Genomic DNA, 27,514 nt, shown 5'->3' with positions numbered 1-27,514 from the left:
ATCAGTTTATATACGGTAGGTTTGTCTTTAGTGGGCCCAGAAAATACAAGAGAGAACGTGCTTGTCTGATATATAATGGAAGGGAGTTCCACAGGGTATGCAACACCACAATAAAGTCCCAATTCTGACTTTACTCAGGATGGTTATCTGCAAGATGCCTTCTGCTGCAGGATGCACTAATCAGTTGGGTACATAGTGGGATTATGGGTACATAATCCTTCTGGTATTCTGGTCCCAAACAGTATAGGGCTTTGTATCCCAGCACCAGCGTTTTGCAATTCACTTTGGCCTTGGTAAAAGTCCATACGCATAATGCACCAATCTTAATATTGTAACCCAATATTTGTACCATTATATACTTTTTATTCCCAACCCGCAAATCTCTGTTAGTGAAAATAATAATTGTATTATTTATACCCTGCCCATCTGGCTGGGTTTCGCCAACCACGCTGAGCAGCTTACAACATATATAAAAAATTGTAAATCATCAGACATTAAAAATTTCCCGATACATACCTAATGAAACCAAACCCAAAACCTCCCTTTCCAGCAACAGGGATTATAATGATTGCTTCCTTTGTTCAAAATAAATGGAGTAAATGAAGAACGCCCCCAGAAATCCACCCCAAACTGATAAAAGTCCTATTTCTCCTATGTGCTAAGTGCACCTTATCATATACCGGTGCTGTACTCCTTTACACAAAACTCCAATATAATCTTATAGATCTTCAACAGTTATCAGAGACAAGGGGAAATTATATCAGGTTAATTCATGGTTGTTTTTTCCAATTTTTATATTTTCAAATTTATACATTTCATTAATTTTACAATCATTTTAATAATAATAATAAATTTTACTTATATCCCGCCCTCCACAGCCGAAGCCGGGCTCAGGGCGGCTAACAACAATAAAATAGTACAACATTCTGAAATCATAGAATCATAGAATTGGAAGAGACCACAAGGGCCATCGAGTCCAACCCTCTGCCAAGCAGGAAACACCATCAGAGCACTCCTGACATAGGGCTGTCAAGCCTCTGCTTAAAGACCTCCAAAGAGACTCCACCACACTCCTTGGCAGCAAATTCCACTGTCGAACAGCTCTTACTGTCAGGAAGTTCTTCCTAACGTTTAGGTGGAATCTTCTTTCTTGTAGTTTGGAACCATTGCTCTGTGTCCGCTTCTCTGGAGCAGCAGAAAACAACCTTTCTCCCTCCTCTATGTGACATCCTTTTATATATTTGAACATGGCTATCATATCACCCCTTAACCTTCTCTTCTCCAGGCTAAACATGCCCAGCTCCCTTAGTCGTTCCTCATAAGGCATCGTTTCCAGGCCTTTGACCATTTTGGTAGCCCGCCTCTGGACACGTTCCAGATTGTCAGTGTCCTTCTTGAACTGTGGTGCCCAGAACTGGACACAGTACTCCAGGTGAGGTCTGACAAGGGCACAATACAGTGGCACTATTACTTCCCTTGATCTAGATGCTATACTCCTATTGATGCAGCCCAGAATTGCATTGGCTTTTTTACCTGCCGCGTCACACTGTTGGCTCATGTCAAGTTTGTGGTCAACCAAGACTCCTAGATCCTTTTCACATGTACTGCTCTCAAGCCAGGTGTCATTCATTATAAAATTAATTCAACTCAAATTGATGGCAACCATTAGGCTAAAGTTCTGTGAAGATTGCCAAAGGAGGGAGTCAGGCTGTGCCCTGGCCAAAGGCCTGGTGGAACAGCTCTGTCTTGCAGGCCCTGCGGAAAGATGTCAAGTCCAGCCTAACCTTCCTGTGGCCTGGGACCTAATAATAATAATAATAATAATAATTTATTTATACCCCGCCCATCTGGCTGGGTTTCCCCAGCCACTCTGGACAGCTTCCAACAAAACCTCAGGCTCATTTCTAGGCATATCAAGGTAGAGTTAGGTAGGACAACCCCCAGAAACCCTGGAGAGCGGCTGCCAGTCAGTGCACCATAGACCCCACTGAGCTAGCATTTCAAAGTTTGACTTCCTTCCCCCTCTTTCTGCAGTTCCTTAAATTTATTTTTTTAATATCTTCCGCATCTCCAAATTCATTTACGTCATTTGCTCATTTAATTATCTACTTTAAATGTAAACTCTTATGAAACTGCAGGTTATTAAAATAATCCTGCCAATGTTTTTATCTGTTTGCAATTTATCTGTAAATATTCAATAAACCATTTCCATTCTTTTATAAGAATATTCTCTTGATTTCTTATTCTTCCGGTGAGTTTCAGCATATTCCGTAAGTTTCGTATCCGTTCTTCCTTTGCTGGGACAGGCTAATTAATGGTTTAAGATAGGGGACCGTATCAGAGTAGCAAAGCCAATAAGGAATGAAAGAATGAAAAAAGGAAATATCCAGACTTCATTACAAAATTGGATACCTTTATTGAATATTATGATACAAATCATCTATATTCAGTTATAAAAACACATTTCACCTTATTATGAGATGATTAAATTCTTTATGTAAAAAAAGAGCAGAAATGTGACTGTAATTGACTCTTGGAAGAATTTTTCGTTTTATAAATATGTAGAATTTAACAGCACTGTGGTAAATATTTCAGAGCAGTTTGACAGCACTTCAAATTCTGGGCACAATTCAGCGTTAAGTCACTCAGTGTTAAGCCAAGATCCATGGCGACAGTCTTTATTGGAACTGGAAAAGCTGATTGACTAGGCATAAGGTAGGCACATAAAAAACCCACAATCTTGGGTCCACTCTGAAAATATACTCACAGCATTTTCTTTATACGCACAAGAAGAAACTGGTCCCACCAGTTTGCTTGGCTGCTGTCCATAATGTCACCAAGAAACCTCTCCCCACAGCATAGGATCTAAACATTTTTTTATTCAGTTTCACAATTAAAATTATGACTTGAATGTGAATGTGAATGTAAATGTGAAGTATATAGGATTCCATGAAATCTTGGGACTTCCCTCCATGGGTTCCATTATTAATCTGTTTTGCCCTGCATCTCATATTATCCTCAAAATCCTCATTATACCCTAGTTCTTACAAAATCACAAGTGTTTTTCCAATCCTGCAAAGGTTTTTAATTCTTTGCAGTGTTCTCCTAAGTAGCTTATAAATTTTCCCCACTCTGTATTAAAGCTTTTGTCTTCTTGATTTCTAATTCTCCCGGTCATTTTCGCCATTTTGGCATAGTCCATCATCTTTATCAGCCAGTCTTCTCTGGTAGGGACTTCTATCCATAGGATCTAAATTTCACTGTAATCCCAAGAGAAACCCCTGTGATGCGTATGAGCTGCCTTGAAACAGTCTGAAGAGGCGATGGAGAAATTTACACTCTAAATAAATGAATAAACAACCACATCCCCTCTGTTCTCTTTACAGATGTGTTGAATTCATTGCCAAGAGTTGTTGGTTATGTCAATGTGGATAATAGTCCCTCCCCTACTGTTTTCACAAGAATCATTCTCGATTTCTAAACATTTTTTCATAAAATTCCAGCTCTTCATTGGTTAGCGACGGTTTGACGATCTCCAAGGATTTTTCAAAATGTTTCTGCTTCACAGGTGTTGCTTCAACTTTGTTCTCTTGCAATGCCAATAAAGCAGCCTAAGGGGTAGGGGAGGAATAACCGACATGAACAAAGCTTAGTTAATGAACACGACTAAGTAAGGGCCAATCATTTCCATATGCCGACTCTGAGCATAAAACTTAACTGACTACCATCCATTATTTCTATTCCAGGTGTGGTATACCCTCTAGCTCATGGACCTACTTAGGGTTTCAATTTGGCTCACGGGGCTATTTTCCCCAAAACAGACCCACCTGCTCTGCTCTGATGCCATGTGTGAAATCAGATGTGGGAGAGACAAACCTGTGGTTGCTAATAATAATAATAATTTATTTATACCCCTGCCACTCTGTGTGGTTCCCGACAGAATATTAAAAACACAATAAAACATCAAACATTAAAAACTTCCCTAAACAGGGCTGCCTTCAGATGTCTTCTAAGCGTCAGATCGTTGTTTATTTCCTAGACATCTGATGGGAGGCCATTCCACAGGGCGGGCGCCACTACCAAGAAGGCCCTCTGCCTGGTTCCCTGTAACCTCACTTTTCACAGGGAGGAAACCGCCAAAAGGCCCTCGGAGCTGGACCTCAGTGTCCGGGCTGAATGATGGGGGTGGAGACACTCCTTCAGGTATACTGGGCCGAGGCTTTAAAGCACCAACACTTTGAATTGTGCTCGGAAACGTACTGGGAACCAGTGTAAGTCTTTCAGGACTGGTGTTATACGGTCTCCCCGGCCACTCGCAGTCACCAGTCTAGCTGCCGCATTCTGGATTAATTGCAGTTTCCGAGTCACCTTCAAAGGTAGCCCCACATAGAGCGCATTGCAGTAGTCCAAGCAGGAGATAACTAGAGCATGCACCACTCCGGCGAGACAGTTTACGGGCAGGTCGGGTCTCAGCCTGCGTACCAGGTGGAGCTGGTAGACAGCTGCCCTGGACACAGAATTGACCTGTGCCTCCATGGACAGCTGTGAGTCCATAATGACTCCCAGGCTGCACACCTGGTCCTTCAGGGGCACAGTTACCCAGCTCATGGTCCTACTTAGGCCCATGAGGCTGTTTTCCCCAAACCACACCCACCTGCCCTGCACCTGCTGCCATCGGTGAAATCGGACATGGGAGAGACAGGCCTACGGTTGCCAATGCACAATCTTGGGAGCCTTAAAATGTGCTTCTGATTGTGCATTGGCAAAGGAGTCTTGCTTTCCTCATGGGTCAGCTGAGTCGCAGTCAGAGCAAGCCTGCTGGGATCAGCCAGGATACTGCGTTCACAGGGAACTCAGTAGTGCAAATGACCTCGGTCCAAAGCAGGACATGGAGAAGTCCAGCAGGTTTGAAATTACTGCCTATCAGCCGATAGGTGATGACTCCAAGCTTGCTGGATTGGCAGTGTGACCTATTTGCCTCAGGGAATATCCCTCTGGTTAGGTAGTAACTCGAGGCCGTGCTTGACTTTTCTCTTTTTGCCATGCTGCAAAGGGGAAAATGGTATCCTGATGTCAATAAGATAGGTGGCAAAGTGGGGGATCCATCGGGGGCTGTAACAACCATCTTACCATCGGGGGCTGTAACAACCATTGACATGATCCTGTAAGATCTTCTTAGATTAGGAATGGAACACTAGCACGATCTGGGAGCCATTTCAATATACATTGCCCGTGTATATCCTCATGGAAAGCAGTGACTCTCATGCTATTCACAATGCCATGAAATGCCAAAACTGTCCAACCTCCACAAGGTTGTTGTGAGAATAAAGTGTGTGTTGGGGAAGGAGACCCATGAGGTACACTGAAGTTCTTGCTGGAAGAACACAATCAAAATGTAGACGAGTCCAACACAATGGATCTACTCCAAATACAATCCAGTTGGATTTCACCACTATATCTGCCTCTTTTGAGTTTGCTGACATACTGTTTTCTTAATTTGTACCAGATACTAAATTAAATTAAGAATCCATTTGCATAACCCAGTTGAGATCTTCCAAGGCAAAAACAGTCAAATCACTATAACATCTAATTATTTGCAATGCTAGATTTTGTCTCTTCCTTACAAACACAAACTTCACTTCAGGTTGAGATTTTACTTCTCTCTCAAGCTTACATGAAGCCTTTCCCCCTTAATTAGGAAAAATTAGAACATTTCAGAAAACTCTCCCAAGACTAATTAGGACTAATTAGGAAAATTAAAAGCCTTACCTCCTTGCAAAGGTTTTCAAGGTCAGCTCCAGAGAACAGATTAGCACGAGCTGCTATATCCTCTAGAGAAACATCAGGATCAACCGGAATTTTTTCAGTGCAGATTTTCAAAATAGAAAGCTTTCCCTAATACAAAACAGAAAAGAAAGGGTCAGAGTTACGTATTTGTAAGTTAGAAGGGAGCCAGCTGGGGAGGCTAGCTGAGAGCGGAATGATGTTTTCCTTAATGGATCACTACACATCAGATTTCAGGAACGGCATAAAATAAATACAGCCTCCCAAAGCAGATAAAGTATTTGCCCATTTTAGACAGCTTCCCAAATTCCCTTACAGTGGCAAAAAGAGCAATAGCAAGCAAACTACCTATAAGGGACATTTATTCCCTGTTACTGATCTTTTCACCATGAAACCTCTGAAAAGTTTCTAAGGAACCCCAGACCTCCCTGGAACACAGTTTGAAAGCCAGTATTCTGCAGCACTGAAGTACAAGTCCAGTCTACTCTGAAATAGGTTTAACACTTTTTTTTAAAAAAGAACAATTATGATATACACTGCTGCATTCAGATACAGCACCGAACCATGGACTGGCATTATGTCTAAACCTAGGTCAACCTACTATGGTTTGCAAAAGGCTGTCAAACTGGGAACTTACAGCTACTATTTTATTATTTATTTCACAAAATTTATTCACCACTTAATTGTGTGTTGTTTTTTTAACAAAGTAGCATGCTAACTGCTGTTCTGTGTCTCAAAAGGCAGATGCATCTTTAGAATGGCACAAACTTAGGAAGCCGAGTTCTAAGAGGATGGAATATGAAAGCAGACAATCAGCTCTAAACCCTGGGCTTGCCTGCTAAATATCTGGAAGTTTAAACCCAAGTCTCAACAGGCTTCATATACCTTTCTTTGTGAAAAACAGAATGCTCGTAATTACCTATCTCTGCGGTTTAAAATTCACCTCTGGATTTGTGCCCTACCTTCCGATCTGGAGGTGGAATATAGATGATCTTGTCAAACCGTCCAGGACGCAACAAGGCGTCGTCCAACATGTCTGGTCTGTTGGTTGCAGCGACGACGATGACATCTTTGTTGAAAACCTCCTGAAATTCCAGCTAGAAAATTGGCAAAAATTAAAAGCTTGAAAAATAAGCATTTACATATTAACTGTCTGTCTGTCTGTCTGCCTCTCTTTCTATCATCTATCTATCATCATCTATCTAATTTTTATTAAATTTCCTGTTTTACAATTTAAAATATTCATTTTACATCCTTAAGATATCAATGACTTCCCTTCTCTTTCCATGGTTCATTTTACATATCATAAATCCCTGCATATTTTACAAAAACTATACTATTCAGCATTCCATTATTGCATCCATCAAAACTTATTTACACTGTTGAATTTATCTTAATGCTGCCAGCGTTTTCAGCTGTACACAATTATTTCCCATATATTCAATAAACATTTTCCAATCTTCCTTAAACGTATGTTCTTCTTGTTCTCTTATTCTTTATGTTAAGTCTGCAAGTTGTGCATATTCTGTCAACTTAAGCTGCCATTCTTCTTTGGTTAGGACCTCGCTCATTTTACATTTTGAGGCTAACAAAACACAGGCCACAGTAGTGGCATACATAAATAACCTTTTTTGACACCTGGGAATTTCAGGCTGAATTATCCCCAACAGGATGGATTCTTGGTCTTTTAAACACCCCCCAATTCATTATTGGGGGAAAAACATTTAATTCACATTAACTGTATATCCTGCTTATTCACCAAAAATTAAAGGTGGCTTTAGATTACCCCACATACTTGTTTTAGTCAACAAGTCAACTAAGAAAAGAATTAGGCTGCAATCCTATAAATAAATACTAAATAAGCCTCACTGAACTCAATGGAACATACTTCAGAGTAGACCAGGCTTCCTCAACCTAGCCCTCCAAATGTTTTGGGACTATAACTCCCATCATCCCTAGCTAGCAGGACCAGTGGTCAGGGGTGATGGGAATTGTAGTCCCAAAACATCTGGAGGGCCGAGGTTCAGGAAGCCTGGAGTAGACATATATAAGATTGTACTGATGGAGATTTATAATTTGGCATAAAATTTGAACTGTTAGATTGCATTACAATTTGGAATGTTTTTAATGTGGCTTTTATTGGGTTGTTAAAATGGAAATTTTAATATTTTTTTTTTTTAAAAAAAGATTGTGCTGATAGTAACAAAAAGTTTCACTAACTCTTTTCATGTACAGGATTGTCCAGGGTTATAGAACTATGAGGCACAGATGGAAATCCTGTGGCCTTATGATGTTGAACTACAACTCCCATTGTCCTTGACTGCTGGCCAAGCTGGCTGGGACTAGCTATAAGTTTCCCATCCCTGTTACGCAGTATTAGAAGAAAGCCAACTAGTTCTTTATTCAGGATTTATCAGAATTAAAGCCCAATCTGAGATAATCATTGTTGTATGTAGCTTATAGCTATTACAACCTTTGTAGACATAAAATGCAAAGTAAGCAAACTTATGGAAAAGGTTTCAAAGAAACCCATTAGCAATATTTTCTCTGTGCGTCCTTCTATTTATCTGTTTATATCTAACATTGCCAGTGGTGGTATTTATCAATTTAAGGGAAAATGAATTCAAGGATAACTGTGCAGAAAACTGAACAAAATGATTTTCAAAACAATTTAATAGATGGGCGGGGTATTAATAATAATAATAATAATAATAATAATAATAATAATAATAGTTGACTTAAGAACCTACTACTGATGGCGTTCACTGGGGAAATGGACTGATTATTATACCACTCTGGGAATGGTATCTCTGTGAGAGGATTAAGCGTCTCCTAACAACTCTCAGGTGGATGCGGGTGGCGCTGTGGGTTAAATCACAGAGCCTAGGACTTGCCGATCAGAAGGTCGACGGTTCAAAGCCCTGCGACGGGATGAGCTCCCGTTGCTCGGTCCCTGCTCCTGCCAACCTAGTAGTTTGAAAGCATGTCAAGTGCAAGTAGATAAATAGGTCCTGCTCCGACAGGAAGGTAAACGGTGTTTCCGTGCGCTGCTCTGGTTCGCCAGAAGCAGCTTAGTCATGTTGGCCACATGATCCGGAAGCTGTACACCAGCTCCCTCGGCCAATAAAGCGAGATGAGTGCCGCAACCCCAGAGTCGGCCACGACTGGACCTAATGGTCAGGGGTCCATTTACCTTTACCAACTCTCAGGACCCTTAACAAACTACAGTTCCCAGAATTCCTTGCAGGAAGCCATGACTGTTTAAAGTGGTATGATACTGCTTTAATTCTACAGTGCATAAGGGGCCCGTGTCCGTTGTTGCAACCTAGGTTTCTGTGTTTATGCCGTAACAGATTCAGCAGATAGAAATGAGCTCATCTACGAAAGCAAAAGGATGAAAAACATCTCGTTGTGAGAATTAGATACCTCTCTATCATCTTCTGTTTGTTCTCGACTGTCGTTTTCCAGCTCGGCTTTATTTCCCCTCCTCTCCGTTAATTTCAGCCCAACGCCATCCAATTCATTAAGGAGGACAGAAAGAACTCTCTCCTGGACGCCATGCCCTGTTTTACTGACTGACCGAGATCCCAGGATAGAGTCGATCTCATCAAGGAACACAATTGAAGGCGCGTTGGCTCTTGCTTGACGAAATACCTTGAATAAGTAAAATTAAGCAGCGGGTGGGGAGATAGGTAGAAATCATGTATCTGTGCAGAACGCATAATTTAAGTCAAATGGGGGGAAGACATGCATTTTCCCCCTATGTTCAAATGAAGTATAAATTCTTCTTTGTACAGTGATACCTTGGTTCTCAAATGCCTTAGTACTCAAACAACTTGGAACCCAAAAACTGCAAACCCGGAAGTGTTCTGGTGTGCAAACTTTTTTCGGAAGCCAAACATGCTCTGTTTTGAGTGTTATGCTTCCGATTTGAGTGCCACGCTTTCGTTTTGAGTGTTACACTGAGGTCTGTCTGGTTTTGCTATTTATTTTGCATTTTTGTGGCTTTTTTTGTTGTGTTTTCATGACTGTGTGGAACCTAGTTCAGCTAATGATTGATTGTGTGACTGCAGTACATTGTTTATTGCTTTCGTTTTATGGCTCAATGGTCTCGTTAGATAGTAAAATTCATGTTAAATTTCAGTTTTAGGGGTTGTTTTTATAAGTCTGGAACGGATCAATCCATTTTGCATTACTTTCTATGGGAAAGTGCACCTTGGTTTTGGAACGCTTTGGTTTTGGAACGGACTTCCAGAACGGATTAAGTTTGAGAACCAAGATAGCACGATACTTGCTGAAGCCAACTAAATACCCAGCAGATCACTCTGATTTGTAGAAGAGCTTCTTTTGCATGATATAAAGATCTCAGAAGCTTGCTCTGCAGTAACTCAAAGCAGGGCTTTTGCTGTGGCTGTCTCTGTTCTGTGTTTCTGTTGACCTTCAACCACAACCTGCACTTTCACGAAACAACTGAAGAATTTATATATCTGACAGGCTTTCCCTGCTGGATAAATAGGTATTTACCATGTGTGTCTATTTTGTTATGGTTTTATTTATTTACTTAGCTTTTTATTATTTATTTATTCTTTTCAAATTTATAATCATTTTATAAGTTTTACAATCAATTTCACGTTTCAAAATTCGACTTCCTTCCCCCTCTTTCTGTGGGTCCTTAAATTTATTTTTTAATATCTTCTGCATATCCAAATTCATTTGACTTGCTCATTTAATTACCTACTGTAAATATATACTCTTATAAGACTGCAGGTTATTACAACAATCCTGCTAATGTGTTTATCTGATTATGTCTAACTGTTTTTAATTCTCTTACGTGCAAATCGCCTTGAGGTGGTTGTTTGGAAGGTGATTAATAAACTACCACCAATAATTTTTAAAGGCATAAAAGGTCAGCCCTGCCACACCGAGAGATAAATAGAAATCTGTGAAAAAGGCTCAATACAAAAATTTAGCATCAAGTTGAAAGGTACTTCAATTAGCATGGCTTGTCTGAAGTTACAATGTATACCGAGTGAGACGGTAGCCCTTAATAATGAAAGTGTAGACATAAAATAAATAAATAATAATAATAATTTATTATATATACCCCACCCATCCAGCTGGGTTTCCCAAGTCACTCTGGGCGGCTCCCAACAGATCATTATTAATAATAAAAGTGATACAAGATAAAACATTTAAAACTTCCTTAAACAGGGCTGCCTTCAGGTATCTTCTAAAATTCAGACAGTTGTTTATTTCCTTGAAATCTGATGGGAGGGCGTTCCACATGGTGGGCGCCACTACCGAGAAGGCCTCTGCCTGCTTTTTATGTTTAACTGTTTTTTATTATCTTAAATTATCTTATTCTGTGGCGATACTGTCACCTCAGATGCAATAAAGTAGGCATAATAACATGAGTTTTGTGCCTGCGTGCTCTTTCCTCCCTACTCTAGCACACTGTAACAGAAAACTTAAACCATTTCTGAAACCACCATTTCTTCTTGTATCCAAACCAGGAAGCCAAAGTTTAATCTCAGTTTATCAGCCACAATATAAAACTAGAATCTAGCTATGGGTTATTAAAGCAGGGTGGCTAGGTCTGAACCAGCCAACTATTTAACATGGTCTATTTTCACCCAAGGACTGCAGACTACGAGGAGAATAAAAAAAACAAACCTGAGACAAAATCTTCTCCGAATCTCCAACGTAAGGCGAGAAAAGGTCGGCGCCGCTCACAGACAGAAAGGAACAGTGACAGCTTGTGGCTGCTGCTTTCACAAGCGAGGTTTTGGCGCAACCTGACGGTCCGTACAAAAGGATGCCCTTCGGGCGGGCAAGCCCCATTCTCACAAAAGCCTCTGGGAATTTTATAGGCCATTCAATGCTCTGCAAAGACAAAAAAGCCGCAGAAACTTCCATTAATTCCTTATAACGTTAGATCATACAAGGCAACACTGAATGGGGCAACTGTGCCCCTGAAGGACCAGGTGTGCAGCCTGGGAGTCATTTTGGACTCACAGCTGTCCATGGAGGCGCAGGTTAATTCTGTGTCCAGGGTGGCTGTCTACCAGCTCCACCTGGTACGCAGGCTGAGACCCAGCTGCCCACAGACTGTCTTGCCAGAGCTCTGGTTATCTCCCGCTTGGACTACTGCAGTGCACTCTATGTGGGGCTACCTCTGAAGGTGACCCAGAAACTGCAATTAATCCAGAATGCGGCAGCTAGACTGGTGACTGGGAGTGGCCGCCAAGACAGTATAACACCAATCCTGAAAGACCTATACTGGTTCCCAGTACGTTTCCAAGCACAATTCAAAGTGTGGTGCTGACCTTTAAAGCTCTAAACGGCCTTGGCCCAGTTTAGATGGGAAGCCCAACCAGATGGGTGGGGTAGAAATAATATATTATTATTACACCTGAAGGAGTGTCTCCACCCCCATAGACACTGAGTTCCAGCTCCGAGGGCCTTCTGGTGGTTCCCTCCCTGCAAGAAGTGAGGTTACAGGGAACCAGGCAGAGGGCCTTTTTGGTAGTGGCACCTGCCGTGTGGAATGCCCTCCCATCAGATGTCAAGGAAATAAACAACGATCTGACTTTTAGAAGACATCTGAAGGCAGCCCTGTTTTGGGAAGTTTTTAATATTTGATGTTTATTGTGTTTTTAATATTCTGTTGGGAGCTGCCCAGAGTGGCTGGGGAACCCAGTCAGATGGGAGAGGTATAAATAAATATAATTTATTATTATTATTACAACTTCAGATCAATGTACTTGTCATTCCAATGTGCTACACTGGTAACAGGGATGGACCCACAATCCAGAGAGAAATAGCTTTCTGCTAAACAAACACCATTCCTTGTTTTTAGTTTCCTTTAAGACTTTGAGCTGATAACTTTCTCCGCATTCTACACTCAACTGCACTGAGCATAGGGGCCTTCTCTACAGTGGCTCCCCGTCTGCGGAATGCTCTCCCCAGGGAAGTTTGCCTGGTGCCTTCATTTTATACCTTTAGGCGCCAGGTAAAAACGTTCTTCTTTAACCAGGCCTTTGGCTGATTGATATCCGATGCCTTTTTAAAATGTGTTGGGGGTGTTAATTGGGTTGTTTTTGCTCCTTATGGCATTTCTAGTCTGGTCCCAGGTTATGGTCCTGAATGCAGTAAACCAGCTGGCAGAGGGAAGTGCCCCTCCACCCCATTCTCTCTGCCATGTAGAGAAATAATTCTCACAAAACTAACAAAGCGTTTTGAACCCTCTAAATAAGTACAAGGAACGTGTGGTCCTCTGGATACTGGTAGATTCAAACTCCCACCAGCCCCTACCAGCATCAACAATGGTCAGGATCTAACAACCTTTTGGAGGGCCAACATTTCCTGATCCCTGGTTTAAGAAGTCATCTAAATCTAGCTACAAACTTACATGTTATTTTGTCTCTACATCAGTAGTCCTATAAACATCTCCCCAAGCTCCATACAGGGAGAGAGCTGAAAATGTGACAAAGTAATAATTGCAGAATCCAAGACCTGTGAAAGTATAGCTGCCCTTGAAATTCGTCTCTGTAACGCTACCTGTTTTAACTTGAGTTTCACATCTTCAAGGCCACCAATCTGATCCCAGGAGACGGGTCTGAAGTCTGCAAGTCCAACTCCACTTCGAACAGAGGACGGCCGAATCTTTTTCAATGCTTCACAGAAGTCCGACATGTGCACTGTGTCAATTGAATCCTGAAGAAATGTATGTACAAGCAGAGAAAAAAAAGGTTTGTTTGCTTTTAATGCTCCAAACCCTGAAGTCACTCATTCATGAGAAGTCTTAGCAGCCCTGCCAATGAACAATCAGTCCGTATATCTGGGTCCACAACTTACATTTATATACTGCTTTCTGACATGACACCCAGAGCAGTTTACAGTGGCAAAATACTAAAGCAAATAAATGATATAAATTGTAGGTGTAAATGTAAAGGACCCCTGAAAGGTTAAGTCCAGTCAAATGCGACTATGGGGTTGTGGCGCTCAACTCACTTTCAGGCCGAGGGAGCCGACGTTTGTCCACAGACAGCTTTTTGGGTCATGTGGCCAGCAGGACTAAACCACTTCTGGCGCAACGGAACACCGTGACAGAAACCAGAGCGCACGGAAATGCCGTTTGCCTTCCCACTGCAGTGGTACCTATTTATCTACTTGAACTGGCGTGCTTTCGAACTGCTAGGTTGGCAGGAGCAGGGACCGAGCAACGGGAGCTCACCCTGTCGCAGGGATTCAAACTGCCGACCTTCTGATCGGCAAGCCCAAAAGGCTCAGTGGTTTAGACCACAGCGCCACCTGTGTCCCCACTACTAATTGTACAGTTGGGCAGGGAGGTTTGACTGGAGCTGTCTCTAATATTGTCTTTGCCTGTTTGCCTCATTTTTCCCTTCTTTCCCACAGGGCAGATAGTGTCTGTTACAACATTCAAGTTATAATGTTTTACAACACTCTGATTCTACAGAGACGTGCAACTCTGCTATGCTATCCAGGAGCTTGTGATAACACAGCTACAGAGGCCTCCTAGGGGAAGCAACTGTGGCTATGTGATATTAATAATTACTAGCAACCTAGCAGCCCAAAAGCATACCAGTGCAAGTAGCTAAACAAGTAAGCAGATAGATAAATAGGTACTACTGCGGTGTGGCGATCACACAGGGTCTCCAGATGTTTCACCATCTATTGATCCCTGTGCCACCACTTTATTTCTTGCTGCCACCACCCAGGCCCTACCTGGAAAAAATACTGAGTCCAGTCAGGGTTAAACTGGAACATAAACTTCTGTTTATTTATTGCAGTTTAATAAGTGTGTGGTTTCATAAACGGTATCAGTCAATTACAATCATGGGGTGCCTATCCAGACCTATAACGTCCGCTACCTGCTCTCACTCACTAAACCACCTCTCAGATATTTACCTGTCTTCCTAGCTCCTAACTGTTCCTGACTCAGCTTATTTTGCTACACTAACTCAACCTCCCCACAGACTCTACCCCAATTCACTCCCACTCCAACCACCCACCCAACTCCCAACGAACTCCTTCTCCCCTCCCAGAGCTGGTTTTATAGTCCCTCTGACTCCACCCCCCTGGGTTCTGATTGGGTAACCTGTTTAACTATTTCACCTCCAGCACTCTCATATGTTAACGTCACATGAGGCGGAAAGGTTAAGTAGCGTTTCCGTGCGCTCTGGTTTCCGTCACAGTGTTCTGTTGCGCCAGAAGCGGTTTAGTCATGCTGGCCACATGACCCGGAAAGCTGTCTGTGGACAAACACCAGCTCCCTCGGCCTGAAAGCGAGATGAGCGCCACAACCCTAGTCACCTTTGTTAGGACTTAACCATCCAGGGGTCCTTTACCTTACGAGCATAAATACCCACTGTTGAGTGGGGAAACTGAGAAAGGTCCTGTGAACTGTAGAATCTGGGTCTGTTCAGTGGGATTGGCCAGGAAGACCGCCTCTCCCGGACACCCAGCTCAAATTTTCTCTCTGACCCTGTAACCCTGTGTTTACAGAGATGGCTGGAGCAAAGCAGACACCTATAACCATATACAGTGGTACCTCGGTTCTCAAACATCTCCGTTGACAGATGTTTTGGAACCCAAACACTGAAAACCTGGAAGTAAATGCTTCCTTTTTCGAATGCACCTCAGAGGTCGAACGGCTTCCGCTACGTGTTTTTCAATTTTCTCAATTGAATTTGCAGACAGTCCTTTGTGCCTCAGTTTTCAAATGTTTTAGAACTCAAACTGATAGCAGCTCATTTTACTTTGTGCTCTAGAATGTAATGGGGATCACTGAGAAATGAGCTTGACTGTAAATGTCTCGGCCTAGGTTGTGTTCCTTGGCCATATTACAGGGTGTGAAAGGCACAGATTCCAGAAATAGGCACATAAATGATATACCACCGCGCACAGAGTGGATCTGCAACAAAACATTGCAGTGGAGAGTATTGCTTCTCATGATCCCAGTTGCTCCCTTATCCGCCACCTCAAACAGTCAGCTGGTATTCCATGGCCACTGTGCAAAGTTTGGAGAGTCCCCTTCTTTGGGTTTTCCACACCAGATATCTTGTACTTTTGCAAAGCTCAACAATTTTGGGGTCTTCCTAAAAAAAAAAAAATCTCATCAACTTTTGGGGTGTGCTGGTTGTTACTTTTTGAAATATGGCAACCCCAGTTAAAACACCTTCCTGAGTTTGGGTGGTGTCAGTTAATGGTACCCACTGCCTGAACATCAGAAATAGAGGTAATGGTACATATCAGTTGAACCACTGTTGCCGACTCTGTGATGGGCAAACAAGTTATTTCCAGTGTTATCATCTCAGTCTCTTCTGCATCCCAGGTGTGTGAATCATTGATATCTAGTAAATATGGGTTACACAGTGACACAGACACTCAATTGCACCTGTAGAACTGACACAAGTCCCCCAAGCTGGTTCCCCACCCCACCCTAGATGTTGTGCGGGCCCAGCAACTCAAAACAGGCAGCCCTGTTTAGGGAAGTTTTCAATATTTAATGCTGTATTGTTTTTAACACTTGATTGGAAGCCGTCCAGAGTGGCTGGGGAAACTCAGCCAGATGGGCGGGGTATAAATAATAAATTATTATTATTATTATTATTTATTTATTTATTATTATTATTATTATTATTATTATTATTATTATTATTATTATTAAACCAAGCTATGTCCATTTGCAGCCACAATGTCACACAGGATAAAGCTGCTGAGCATTTAGCACAAAGCGAGGGCAGGGGGAAGAGACCCCCCCCCCCCCCCGTGCACAAAAATATTCTGGGCTGACATCTGAAATAATTCCTTACCGAAGAGGCACGAAACACAGCCTGCATTGCAGCCTCTCTGCAGAGCGCCGTAAGGTCAGCTCCAACATAACCAGTGGTTATTTCTGCAAGTTCAAGCAAATTAACATCGTTCGACACAGGCATGCCAGCAGTAATCAGCTGTAGAATAGACCTCCTTTGCTTCACGGTTGGCGTCCCGATTATAACCTAAGAAAAGAGCAAATGTAAAAAAATGTGTTGCTATCTTGGTGTATCCTGGCAATTCACAACCTGCATTAGCCGTAGGCAACGCAGGGCTTATCCGAAGCAAATGTCAGGCCAATTTTGAGTGCAAAGGTTTCGATCAGGAATGGGCAATCTCTAGCCCGACAGGTGCCGTGGGACTCCAACTCCCATCATCCCTCCTTGCTTCACAGACTGACTGGGGCAGATGGGAATTGTAGTCCAGCAAAATATGGAGGACTGACGGTTCTGCAACCCTGTGCTAGATGGGCTGAACTAAACCTCAGACCTGAGCTTCTTCATAATGTTCTTCTCCAACCACCTCAGATGGCTTTAAAAGACACCCTCCAATGTCCACATGATGAACAAATTCTACAAAGTAACTCCAGTGTTTAAGTGTCACCGTAAAATTATTTATCACCCCGTTTTCCATCATTCCAACTACGGGGCAGGACTGGAACTGCCCATTTCTAAATATTACCACTTGGAACAAAAGAAGTCTGCGAAATGTACTTCTGAAAATGGGCCAGATGATAAAAGAGTTCTCTCACAGGAACTACAACTCTACAGTCCTTTGAGGAAAGCCATGACACCCTAAGGTCATTGAGAGGGCTCCCCCTTCCTTTTCTTTCCATAATTTTTATCAAATTTTCTGTTTTACATTTTAGAATACAGTGGTACCTTGGTTTTTGAGCATCTCAGAAGCTGAACGTTTGGGTTTTTGAACGCCTAAAACCTGGAAGTCAATGCTTCCGTTTTCGAACGCGCCTCAGAAGTCGAACGGCTTCCGCTGAGGTTTTTTCCCCCCAACTTTCTCCATTGAATTTGCAGAGAGCCCTTTGCGCCTTGGTTTTCAAACGTTTCAGAAGTCGAACGATCTTCTGGAACAGATTACGTTCGGAAGCCGAGGTACCACTGTATTCATTTAAACAACCTTAAAATATCAATGACTCCCCTTCCTCTCTTTCCATGCTTCGTTTTGCCTAACATAAATCCCTGCATATTTTACATAAACTAAACCATTTAGTATTCCATTATTACATCCATCAAAACTTATTTTCACTGTTGAATTTATCTTAATGCTGCGAATGTTTTCAAGTGTACACAATTTCCCCACATATAATCAATAAATGTTTTCCAATCTTCCTTAAACGTATGTTCTTCTTGTTCTCTTATTCTATATGTTAGGTCCAGAAGCTGCGCATATTCCATCGGTTTAAGTTGCCATTCTTCTTTAGTTGGGACCTCGCTTGTTTTCCATTTTGGGCTCAGAAAACACGGGTTGCAGTAGTAGCAAAAAATAAAAAGGGCTCCCCCTTCCTAAACAAAGCAGTAAGTAGCAATCAGAAGTAACAAGAAAGATATAATTTACAATCACCTCTCGGTCCAGCCTGCCTGGCCTCCTAAGTGCAGGGTCCAGGGCATCAGGTCGATTTGTCGCCGCCACGATCACTACGTCATTTTCTCCCCCAATGCCATCTAGAAGAGTTAGCAATTGAGCCACCAGACGATTTTCCGGGGCATTACTTGAACTTCCCCGTTTAGGACACAATGAGTCAATCTCGTCAATAAAAAGAACAACCGGTCCGTCGTCGGACAATTCTCTTGCTTGTTCAAAAACTCGCCGCAAGTTCTCCTCGCTTTCGCCAGGCCTTGAACCGTAGATTATAGGGCCATCAATGCAAAGGAAGCTGGCACCAATTCCCCTGGCGACCGATTTCACCAGAAGAGTTTTGCCCACTCCTGGAGGCCCGACCAAAAGCACTCCTCTAGGGACAGAAAGGCCCAGCTTCTGGAAGGTTTTTGGAAACCGCAAGGGCAAGTCGATCATCTCTTTTAAGGAGGTGCTGGCGTCGTTCATGCCCGCCACTAGGATTTTGGCACCATCCTCCGTCGAACTGTTGTGCCAGTCTAGTGTGACTGCCTCTTTAACAGTTACACCAGTTTTGAGGGTGACCAAACCGGCTTCTTCTGCGGTGGCAGGCTCCATGGACAATATTTCAACACATGCCAATGGACTGCCCGGAACTGGCGCAAAGGTAACAACATGATGGGGAGAAACGTAGGCCTTTCTCAGAAGTTCCTTGACCATGTCCTGCACCATGGTTTTCGGAGTGGATTTTTTCAAGGCACGGTTCTTAAAGATGACTTTGACTGTCACTCTCCTGAGCTTGCAAGAAGGCAGGAGCTTCAATTGGTCCATGCTCACGGTGAGATTTTGGGGCTGGCACTCCTTTAAGCCCAAAGTTCTGCACTTGAGATCGACCTGCAAATAGCCATCGGCCAAATCGTGCCTCGGCCAGGTGGTACAGAGACAGCTGCCAGTAGGGAGGGTGATCTTCACTGGGGAGCCCAGTGTGGCCCCCAGGGCAGAGAATACAGCAGGCCCTAGCCTGCACCTTTGGGTGCCTTCATCTTCGGGAACCTGCGGCAACAGCTTTAACAAAGCCATGTTCACGGCGAGCTGCTGGGTTGCAAATCATACACGCAGATGTTTCTCTGCACAGTTTAGAATGAAGAGGGAAAAAGAAAAAGAAAATTAGCTGATTTTATTTAACAATAGTGTGTGCAGGTTTTAGGAAGGGGGAAAATAGATTTCAGGGAGAGGTGCAAGTTTCATAGAAAGGTTCAAAGTTCTTGGATGCATTCAAGAATAAATTACAAGACAGGCGTACATCTGAAGAGCCTTTCTGTTATCATTCCATACATAAAATTTGCCTGAAAAAGAAATACTTTTCTGAATCACAGAATGTGAAGGGGTCTGTCTTCCCTGAATAGTTTATCTAAGACATGGATGGAGAAACTCAAAGTGACAGGACCAACATGGCCCTCCAAGCCTCTTTATACAGCCCTCAGATAATTCCTAGCCCCTGTCCTTCTCCCCAGTTTCTTTACATCCTCCCCAAGTTCTTTTGCCTGGCTAGAATGTGCCCTTGACTCCGATTATACTCTTCCTTGCCTAGACCCAGGAGAAAGAGGGATCTAAGAATGTATGTAGAAACAGGCCTACTGTAATAATAATATTTTAATTTATATTCCGCCCATCTGGCTGGGTCTCCCCAGCCACTCTGGGTGGCTTGCAACATATAAAACGCAAAACATCAAACATTAAAAAACAAGGTATCCTATACAAGCAACATGGAAACCAATAAAAACCAACAACAAGTTTACAGTTATACCCAAATTAAAGTAACTGCCAACCCCAACTAAACTTTTAACCAACACCAACCTGACAAAAAATTACCTTTTACAAAGGTAAAAATTACTGTTCCACCCACTTTTGCTTCTGGGCATGTATCCCCTGGGAGGTTGCCTATTAGGAAATATAGCCCTTATAAATATAAATATAAATATAAATATAAATATAAATATAAATATAAATATAAATATAAATATAAATATAAATATAAATATAAATATAAATATAAATATACACACACACACACACATACATATATATACACCTGGTAAAATAAGATGCTTATGCAATCTTCATGCATGTAATGTTGCCTATTTATATATACTGCACTTTCCCTCTACCAACATAACCAACATAGAGGCAGCAGCGCTCGCTGTGAATCTGTCCTCTGCCCTGAAACCCTTTTAAACTACCAATTCACAAACAAGAAAGGCTGGCCCTTGGATACATGCAGAAGACCTTCCCTCCGTTGTTATGGACAGCCAGCTGCCACAATATGGGGGGGGGGGCAATATGGGGCACAATTTCTAGGTAGCCTTGAGCATCAGCAGGCCTTTTGTTGACTAGCTCTCAACCCAGCCAGTAGTTATAGGAAGCCCGTAAAGCCCATTGCTAGAGCCTAGGCTTTTCATACAGAAGGTTACAAGTTCAATCCCAACTAAAAGCATCAAGTAGCTGGAGAAGCATCAGGTGAAGCTGCTGCCAGTCCGAGTAGGCAATGCTGGCCTAGATGGAGCAATAGCCTGACAATGGCTTTAGCGGCTTCCTATACCCTATCTTTCAACACACAAACTCAATTCTGAAAGCAAAATGCGCAAGGATAGGTACGCAATTATTTCATCAAATTTATATCCTCCTTTATTGCTTTTTTTAAAACCCAGTAAACACAAAGGAATAAACACAAAGGAACCCATTCACAGAGACAGGCATCCCAAGCCATACATGAAATACAGCCACAAAAAGCAACATTTCCCAGTTTAATTTCTAAAAGCATGAGTGTCTGCAACATTTTTCCTCAGGTGCGAGATCCACCCACCCCGTAACTGAACTAAGACTTTCTAAAAAAATATATTATGCATTTTATATTCTCATTTTTTTCCCCCCTGTCGTGAGCTGCCCTGGGCTATTCGGTTGAAGGGCAGTACACAAATTTAATACCTAATTAAGATACGGCCAATTCTCTAGCCGGCATTTTAGGGCAGCATTGGGATTAATGATAATTATTTTCCATTGTCTTGCTGCCCCATTTATCTGGTGGGATTTATGGATGCGGGTGAGAAATGTGAATAATTAAGCATTATTTTAGAAGGAATAAAATAAAGATGAAAGGCATGCAAGCTTCTGATGAAACATAGGAGAAAAGCGCCTGCATATCTCAGGAAGACAGGTATAAAAAGACTGCAGCCTAAACACTCACCAACCACCAGCGACTTAAAGACATTTTCTCCTTTGCAAGCAAGCAAAGGGAAAGGGGGAAGGAAATGGTACAGTGCAGCCCGCTAATTGGCTAATAGCCCTGCCAATCAATTCTCCCCGCAAAAGAAGGCAATCAGACGAACCCTTGGAGCGAGTCGCTTTTCCTCCGGTCCCATGGAGGTCGGATGTGGAGTGGAAGGTTCCAATCAGAGAACGGGGGTGGTGGTAAGTAGTGGGTGGGACAAAGGAAAGAGGAACAGGCTTCTGGTTGGACGGTGGGTGGCGCATAGTTGCAAAAAGGGAGGTCTCTATTTTATTGAGAGAGGCTTGGGGCAGTTGTGTTAGGAAGCTGTGTGAGGTTTATTTTTTTGGGGGGGGGGAAACTTAATTTTTGCAACTTTATTCAATGAAAATATGTTTTTGGGTGCTATTATTTTTCAGATTGCACAGCATTCAGTTTGGTAAACCTAGGTCGTATTAAAAGCACATAACTGTTCTCTGATAAACCAAATAATTTTAATTTTACCTTCTGAAAACGTCAGGTAATGCTTAATAATAATAATATATGCTCTTATGAAAGTGCAGGTTATTGCAATAATCCTGTTAATGTTCGTACCTGTTTATAATTTATCTGTAAATATTAAATCATTGCTACTCTTTTATTTAAAAAAATGTTATCTTGATTTCTTATTCGTCCGGTAATTTTCGCCATTTCTGCATATTCCACAAGTTTTTGTATCCATTCTTCTTTAGCTGGGACTTCTGCTTCTTTCCATTATTGGGCTAGTGACATTCTTGCCGCTGTATAGTATATGAGTTTATATTTAAAGTAGATGAAAAAATGAGCAAATTAAGTTAATTTGGATATGCAGAAGGTATTAAAAATAAAATTAAGGAACCGCAGAAAGAGTGCGAAGGAAGTCAAGTTTTGAGATGTTAAAATGTTTGTAAAATCAGTGAAATGTATAAACCTGAAATGTAGAATAATAATAATATAAAAAACTGCAAGTATTTGGCAATCATTTTTAATGACTTCTATGCAATTTTGCACAGATTTTACATACTAAGCAAAATAAATTACATAAGTTGCACCCAAATATCTTTTGAATTCCCAAGTCACGTTAAAACGTTTAAGTACCCCTCATTTTTGGCATTTGAAAAATTCAACATGCCCCATCGAGGGAGCAAGTCTTGTTGGTCTCAGTAGGACTCCTAAATAAATGTTATTAGGATTTTTATACACACAAGTTAATTTCTTTTACAGTGCAATGCTAACCTTACCTGTTCAGAAGTGAGTAAATTCACTGGGGGTTTACTCCAGGTATGCTCTGGTTAGGATTTTGGCTTTATAAATAGAAAATACTCACCTTTTCCTCCAAGGAGCTCAAGGTGACATACATAGTTCTCTTCCTTCTCATTTAATCCCCACAAAAATCCTGAGGTATTTTAGGGTGAAAGGCAGTAACTGCCCCAAGGTCACCCAGTGATTTGAACCCCAAACTCCCAGGTCCTTGTCTTAACATTCTAACCACTACACCACAGAGGTGCTCCTAATAATATTTCCTCTCATCTGTCTCTTAGATTATATAGTGAAGTTATACTGATATATTATTATCACAGAATACAATGGAAGGGACTGAGAGGGACATCTCGTTCAACCCTCTGCAATGCAGGAATCTTTTGTCTTGAACCCACAACCATGAGATTAAGAGCCTCACGCTCTACCGATTGAACAATCCCAGCTACTCGCAAAGACCCAAAGACCGAAATTTAATAAAGAATGGGGGGGAAAATTACAATTTACTTGAGAGACCAGTGTAAGCAGATGAAAACGTTAGCAGGATTGCAATAACATTGGTAATGTAATAATAATAATAATAATAATAATAATAATAATAATAATAGTAGTAATAATAATAAATGTTTATTTACAGTATATCCCGCCCTCCCCAGCCGAAGCCAGGCTCAAAGCGGCTAACAACAATAAAATAATACAACATTCTAAAATCATTTAATTATAAAATTAATTCAAATCAAATGTAGAAACTGCTATGGACCAAATGGAGAGACTTAAAACTTGTTGGATGATGAAAATAATATGCAGTTGAAAAGGTTGATAATAGGGCCCATGGAGGGGAAGGTGGTTAGTCTAGAGATTCAGAGAAATCTCTAAATATGGATAATGTATTTGGTATTGTTATAATCTTACACTTGTGAAATCAAATAAAAATTATTTAAAAAAAAAAAAAGCAATCCCAGCTACAATACTTTTATTATTAAGGATGGAGAGGCATAGCAAAGTGGCTGTTGGCCTCAGTGCTTTTCTGGTAGTGGTTTTGAGGCACACCTTGCTCTCGCACTCATGCAGAATAAAATGACAGGGCTAGATCCGTGAGGAACAGTACAGGAAAAGAGAGCACAGAGGGGGTTTTTTTGTTCTGCTTAAGACACTTCTAGGGTCCTGACCAGAGAAGAATGGCAAACTAAGCGGATGGACTATGCCGAAATGTCAAAACTGACTGGAAAGCTCAGGAACCAAGAAGAAAAAAACCTTAAGAAAGAATGGGAAAAAATTATAATATACAGTGGCATCTTGGAAGTTGGACGGAATCTGTTCCGGAAGTCCATTCGACTACCAAAATGTTTGGGAACCAAGGCGCGGTTTCTGATTGGCTGCAGGAAGCTCCTGCAGCCAGTCAGAAGCCGCATCGAACATTTGGGTTCCAAAGAACATTAGAAAAATGGAACACTCACTTCTGGTTTTCGATTGTTCAGGAGCCAAAAGGTTTGACTTCCAAGTCATTTGAAAACCAAGGTACCACTGTACTTAGGAGACCACTGTAAGCAGATGAAAACATCAGCAAGATTTTAATAACACTTGTAACAATTAGAGTCAAACCTTGGTTCCCAAATGCCTCCGTTTTGGAATGTTTCGGCTCCTGAACGCTGAAAACCCGGAAGTAAGTGTTCCAGTTTTTGAACGTTTTTTGGAAGCCAAATGTCCGTCATGGTTTCTGCTTGAGTGCAGCCAATCGGAAACCGCACCTTGGTGTTGAACATTTCGGAAGCCGAATGGGCTTCTGGAATGGATTATGTTGGACAACTGAGGTTTGACTACAATATGGACAGATGCAAAACATAGATCACAAAACAATATGCAGTTGAAAACGTTTGCAATAAGACCCAAGGAGGGGATGGGGGGGGGGATCGGGAGATTAAGAGAAATTTCACTGTGTGGACCTTTATTTGGTATTGTTATAACTTTACGCTTGTAAAACCAAATAACAATTGTTTTCTAAAAGAAAAAGAGAAGACACTTCTAGGAGCCGCAGCTCGTGCTGCAGTTGGGAAATGTGAGAATAACTTCTGGCTTTGGCTGCCAGAGGGCAGGCATGAGCTGGCTTCATATTCCAAATGTAGAAGTCTAGCTGCAGACAGTCTCTGCAGCGATCTTTCCGTTGAGCTGAGCTTCAGTAACATGGCACATATTTGCATGCACAAGGTGTGGCTTTCACTTAAAAGGATTTCAAGGAGCAAACCTTGGAAAGACCTCACTGTGAGGCCTTGGAGTGCCACTGTTAGACGGACCAGACAACATGAGGCAAAATGGGCCAATAGCCTCAGTGTAAAGCTTTATATATTTATAGAATATAAATCCAGTCCAACTTCCTGCAATGCAGGAATCTTTTGCCGAATGTGAAGCTCGAACCCAAGACTCTGAGCTTAAGAGTCTCATGCATGTGCAGAGTGCATGGCACAGCCAGGCCTTTGCATATATGTATCAGTATTTAGAGGGACGCAGGTGGCGCTGTGGGTAAAACCTCAGCGCCTAGGGCTTGCCAATCACATGGTCGGCGGTTCGAATCCCCGCGGCCGGGTGAGCTCCCGTCTTTCGGTCCCAGCTCCTGCCCACCTAGCAGTTCGAAAGCACCCCAAAGTGCAAGTAGATAAATAGGTACCGCTTTATAGCGGGAAGGTAAACGGCGTTTCCGTGTGCTGTGCTGGTGCCGGCTCGCCAGAGCAGCTTCGTCACGCTGGCCACGTGACCCGGAAGTGTCTCCGGCCCCTGGCCTCTTAAGTGAGATGGGCGCACAACCCTAGAGTCGGACACGACTGGCCTGTACGGGCAGGGGTACCTTTACCTTTACCTTTTACTGGTATTTAGAAAGGGGTCGGCTGCTTCTAAAAGCAGGCAAAGTTTGGCTTCACAGCAAGCTTGAATTTATATTGCAAAATTCAGCTCCCTTCTCTCTCTTGTCTCTTAGACCAGTAACATTCAACATTTTCAGATCTGGAACCCACCTGTAACCCAAACATGCATTGGGTCCTCAGTTCCTTGCCATATATTTGTTTTTCCCTTGGTAGAATTACGGATTTGGCATAGGACACTTAACTATTGGCTTCGCCTAAACTCAAATCCCCCCCCCCCGGTCTAATATCCCTGGTGTTGCAAGATTGTCACAAGAGCCCCTGGACTAAAACTGTCTCTCAGAAACTTCACTCTTGTGGTTTATCACAACAGCTACTCACTTTGGGTTTTAGTAAAGCAAAGTCTAATTTGTCAGCGCCTAAATGATATCGAGCGTCAGAACAACTTGGCCACAATAAGGAAACTTTGCCCATGGTATGACTATTTTCCACCTTCCCATTTCGACTCTGCATAACCTAGTAATTCTAAAATATAGACACGCTTTTACTCTCACAAGATTGAACGTATTACCCTTGAGGGACGATTCCAACAGATTCCACACAAAAAATGCTTATGTCCCTGTGGAGATAGCAGTACAGAATCGGTGGCGTATGCACTTCCGGCTTGCACTCTCTATAAAGACTTGAGGGATGAGGTTATCACCCCTCTTTTATTGTCTATTCTGGGTCGCTCATCCACTGCCACAGTGTCCTTTCTCTTGGCAGATCAAGATGAGCAGGTGACAGCAAAGGTTGCAAAGTTTTTAGCTGGGGCAATTAGAATAAGATCCACTATTTGACTATTGAATCAAAACCCTAAAATGTATTTTATATAATGGACTTCTTATTTCTATTTTTTGTACATCGTATTGTTGTTTTATCACTATGGTCGATGGCTGACGCAAATAAAGAGTCATTCATTCATTCATTTGTCTCCCCCCCGAAATAATTTTTATTTGCTTTTACAAGTGTAGAGTTATGACAATGCAAAATGCATATCCATATTTAGAGATTTCTCTGAATCTCTAGACTTCCCACCTTCCCCTCCAAGGGTCCTATTATCAGCCTTTTCAACTGCATATTGTTTCACCATCTAAATTTTATATTACTCAATTTTATCCATATTATTTTCTAACTGATATGTAGGAGAAAACTGGATTCTATAGGGCTCATTCTAACTGACTTTGAAATCTCTGATCCTAAAGATACATGGGAAATTATTAGGAAGACTCTTATAGAAAAAAGTGCTCTCGCCATGCTTGAGGTTGCAAAGCACAGCACCTGCTTTCCCATTCACTTAAATCTCCCTTTGTGTAGAGATTTCCAAAAGGGATACATGACAAATCTGAAGAATCATGAATCGCGTAGGCTGTTTATGTTAGCCAGATTTAACATGTTTCCCTCGGTGGTAGTGAAAGGAAGATATCTAGCTATCCCAGATTCTGAGCGTCTCTGCAAATGCAGGAAAAAAGAACTCGATACTCTAGAGCATATATTCTTCTCCTGTGATTTTAGTAGTTATGCCAGAATACAATTATATGAGGCCCTAAAATTAAAAAAACAGATTTGTACTCAACCAACGGTCCAGGACATGTTGGCGGACAGTGATGATCAAATTACTTTGATAGTGGCCGAATTTTTGAGAGCTGTCCATGATGAAAGAATGGGCCATGATAGAGAGACTTAGTGGTTTCTAATGGTAGGTGACGTTGCTGTGTTGTATTTTTATTTCATATTAAATTGTATTATATTATTCATGTACATTGATTAATTTCTGGGAGTTAAGAATAGGACTAGGATAAATTGTGTTTGCTGTACCTGTATTTTATACAGTTTGTATATGTTGTTTGTCAATGTGTGGTGTGCTATGCCTAATAAAGGATTTTGA

General features: G+C 41.9%; 1 protein-coding gene across 1 annotated transcript; it reads right to left on the bottom strand.

The window, feature by feature from the left end:
• Nucleotides 1-2,392: 2,392 nt before the first annotated feature.
• AFG2B (AFG2 AAA ATPase homolog B) lies at nt 2,393-21,462 on the bottom strand. The gene is made up of 9 exons (XM_081838895.1): nt 21,440-21,462; nt 18,202-19,322; nt 16,623-16,808; nt 13,345-13,500; nt 11,458-11,667; nt 9,211-9,438; nt 6,747-6,881; nt 5,770-5,895; nt 2,393-3,611 (listed from the first exon to the last, which is right to left on the bottom strand). Exons 2-9 carry the CDS (start codon nt 19,273-19,275, stop codon nt 3,465-3,467), a joined length of 2,262 nt encoding a protein of 753 aa, XP_081695021.1. The 5' UTR covers nt 19,276-19,322; nt 21,440-21,462; the 3' UTR covers nt 2,393-3,464.
• Nucleotides 21,463-27,514: the final 6,052 nt, after the last annotated feature.

This window comes from Podarcis erhardii (genome assembly GCF_964252035.2).
Source record: "Podarcis erhardii genome assembly, chromosome: 14".
Lineage (NCBI taxonomy): Eukaryota > Metazoa > Chordata > Lepidosauria > Squamata > Lacertidae > Podarcis > Podarcis erhardii.
Note: the sequence above shows the minus strand (reverse complement) of the source record. Positions and strands in the feature narration are given on the sequence as shown.

Bases quoted from the DNA above. Each gene is read 5' to 3' on its own strand.
- AFG2B (XM_081838895.1), bottom strand. From the start codon at position 19,275: ATGGCTTTGTTAAAGCTGTTGCCGCAGGTTCCCGAAGATGAAGGCACC. The intron at 13,501-16,622 runs GTAAGGAATTAT...ACATTTCTTCAG, and splicing joins CTGTGTTTCGTGCCTCTTCG to GATTCAATTGACACAGTGCA. The intron at 5,896-6,746 runs GTAGGGCACAAA...GTTTTGTATTAG, and splicing joins TTCCACCTCCAGATCGGAAG to GGAAAGCTTTCTATTTTGAA.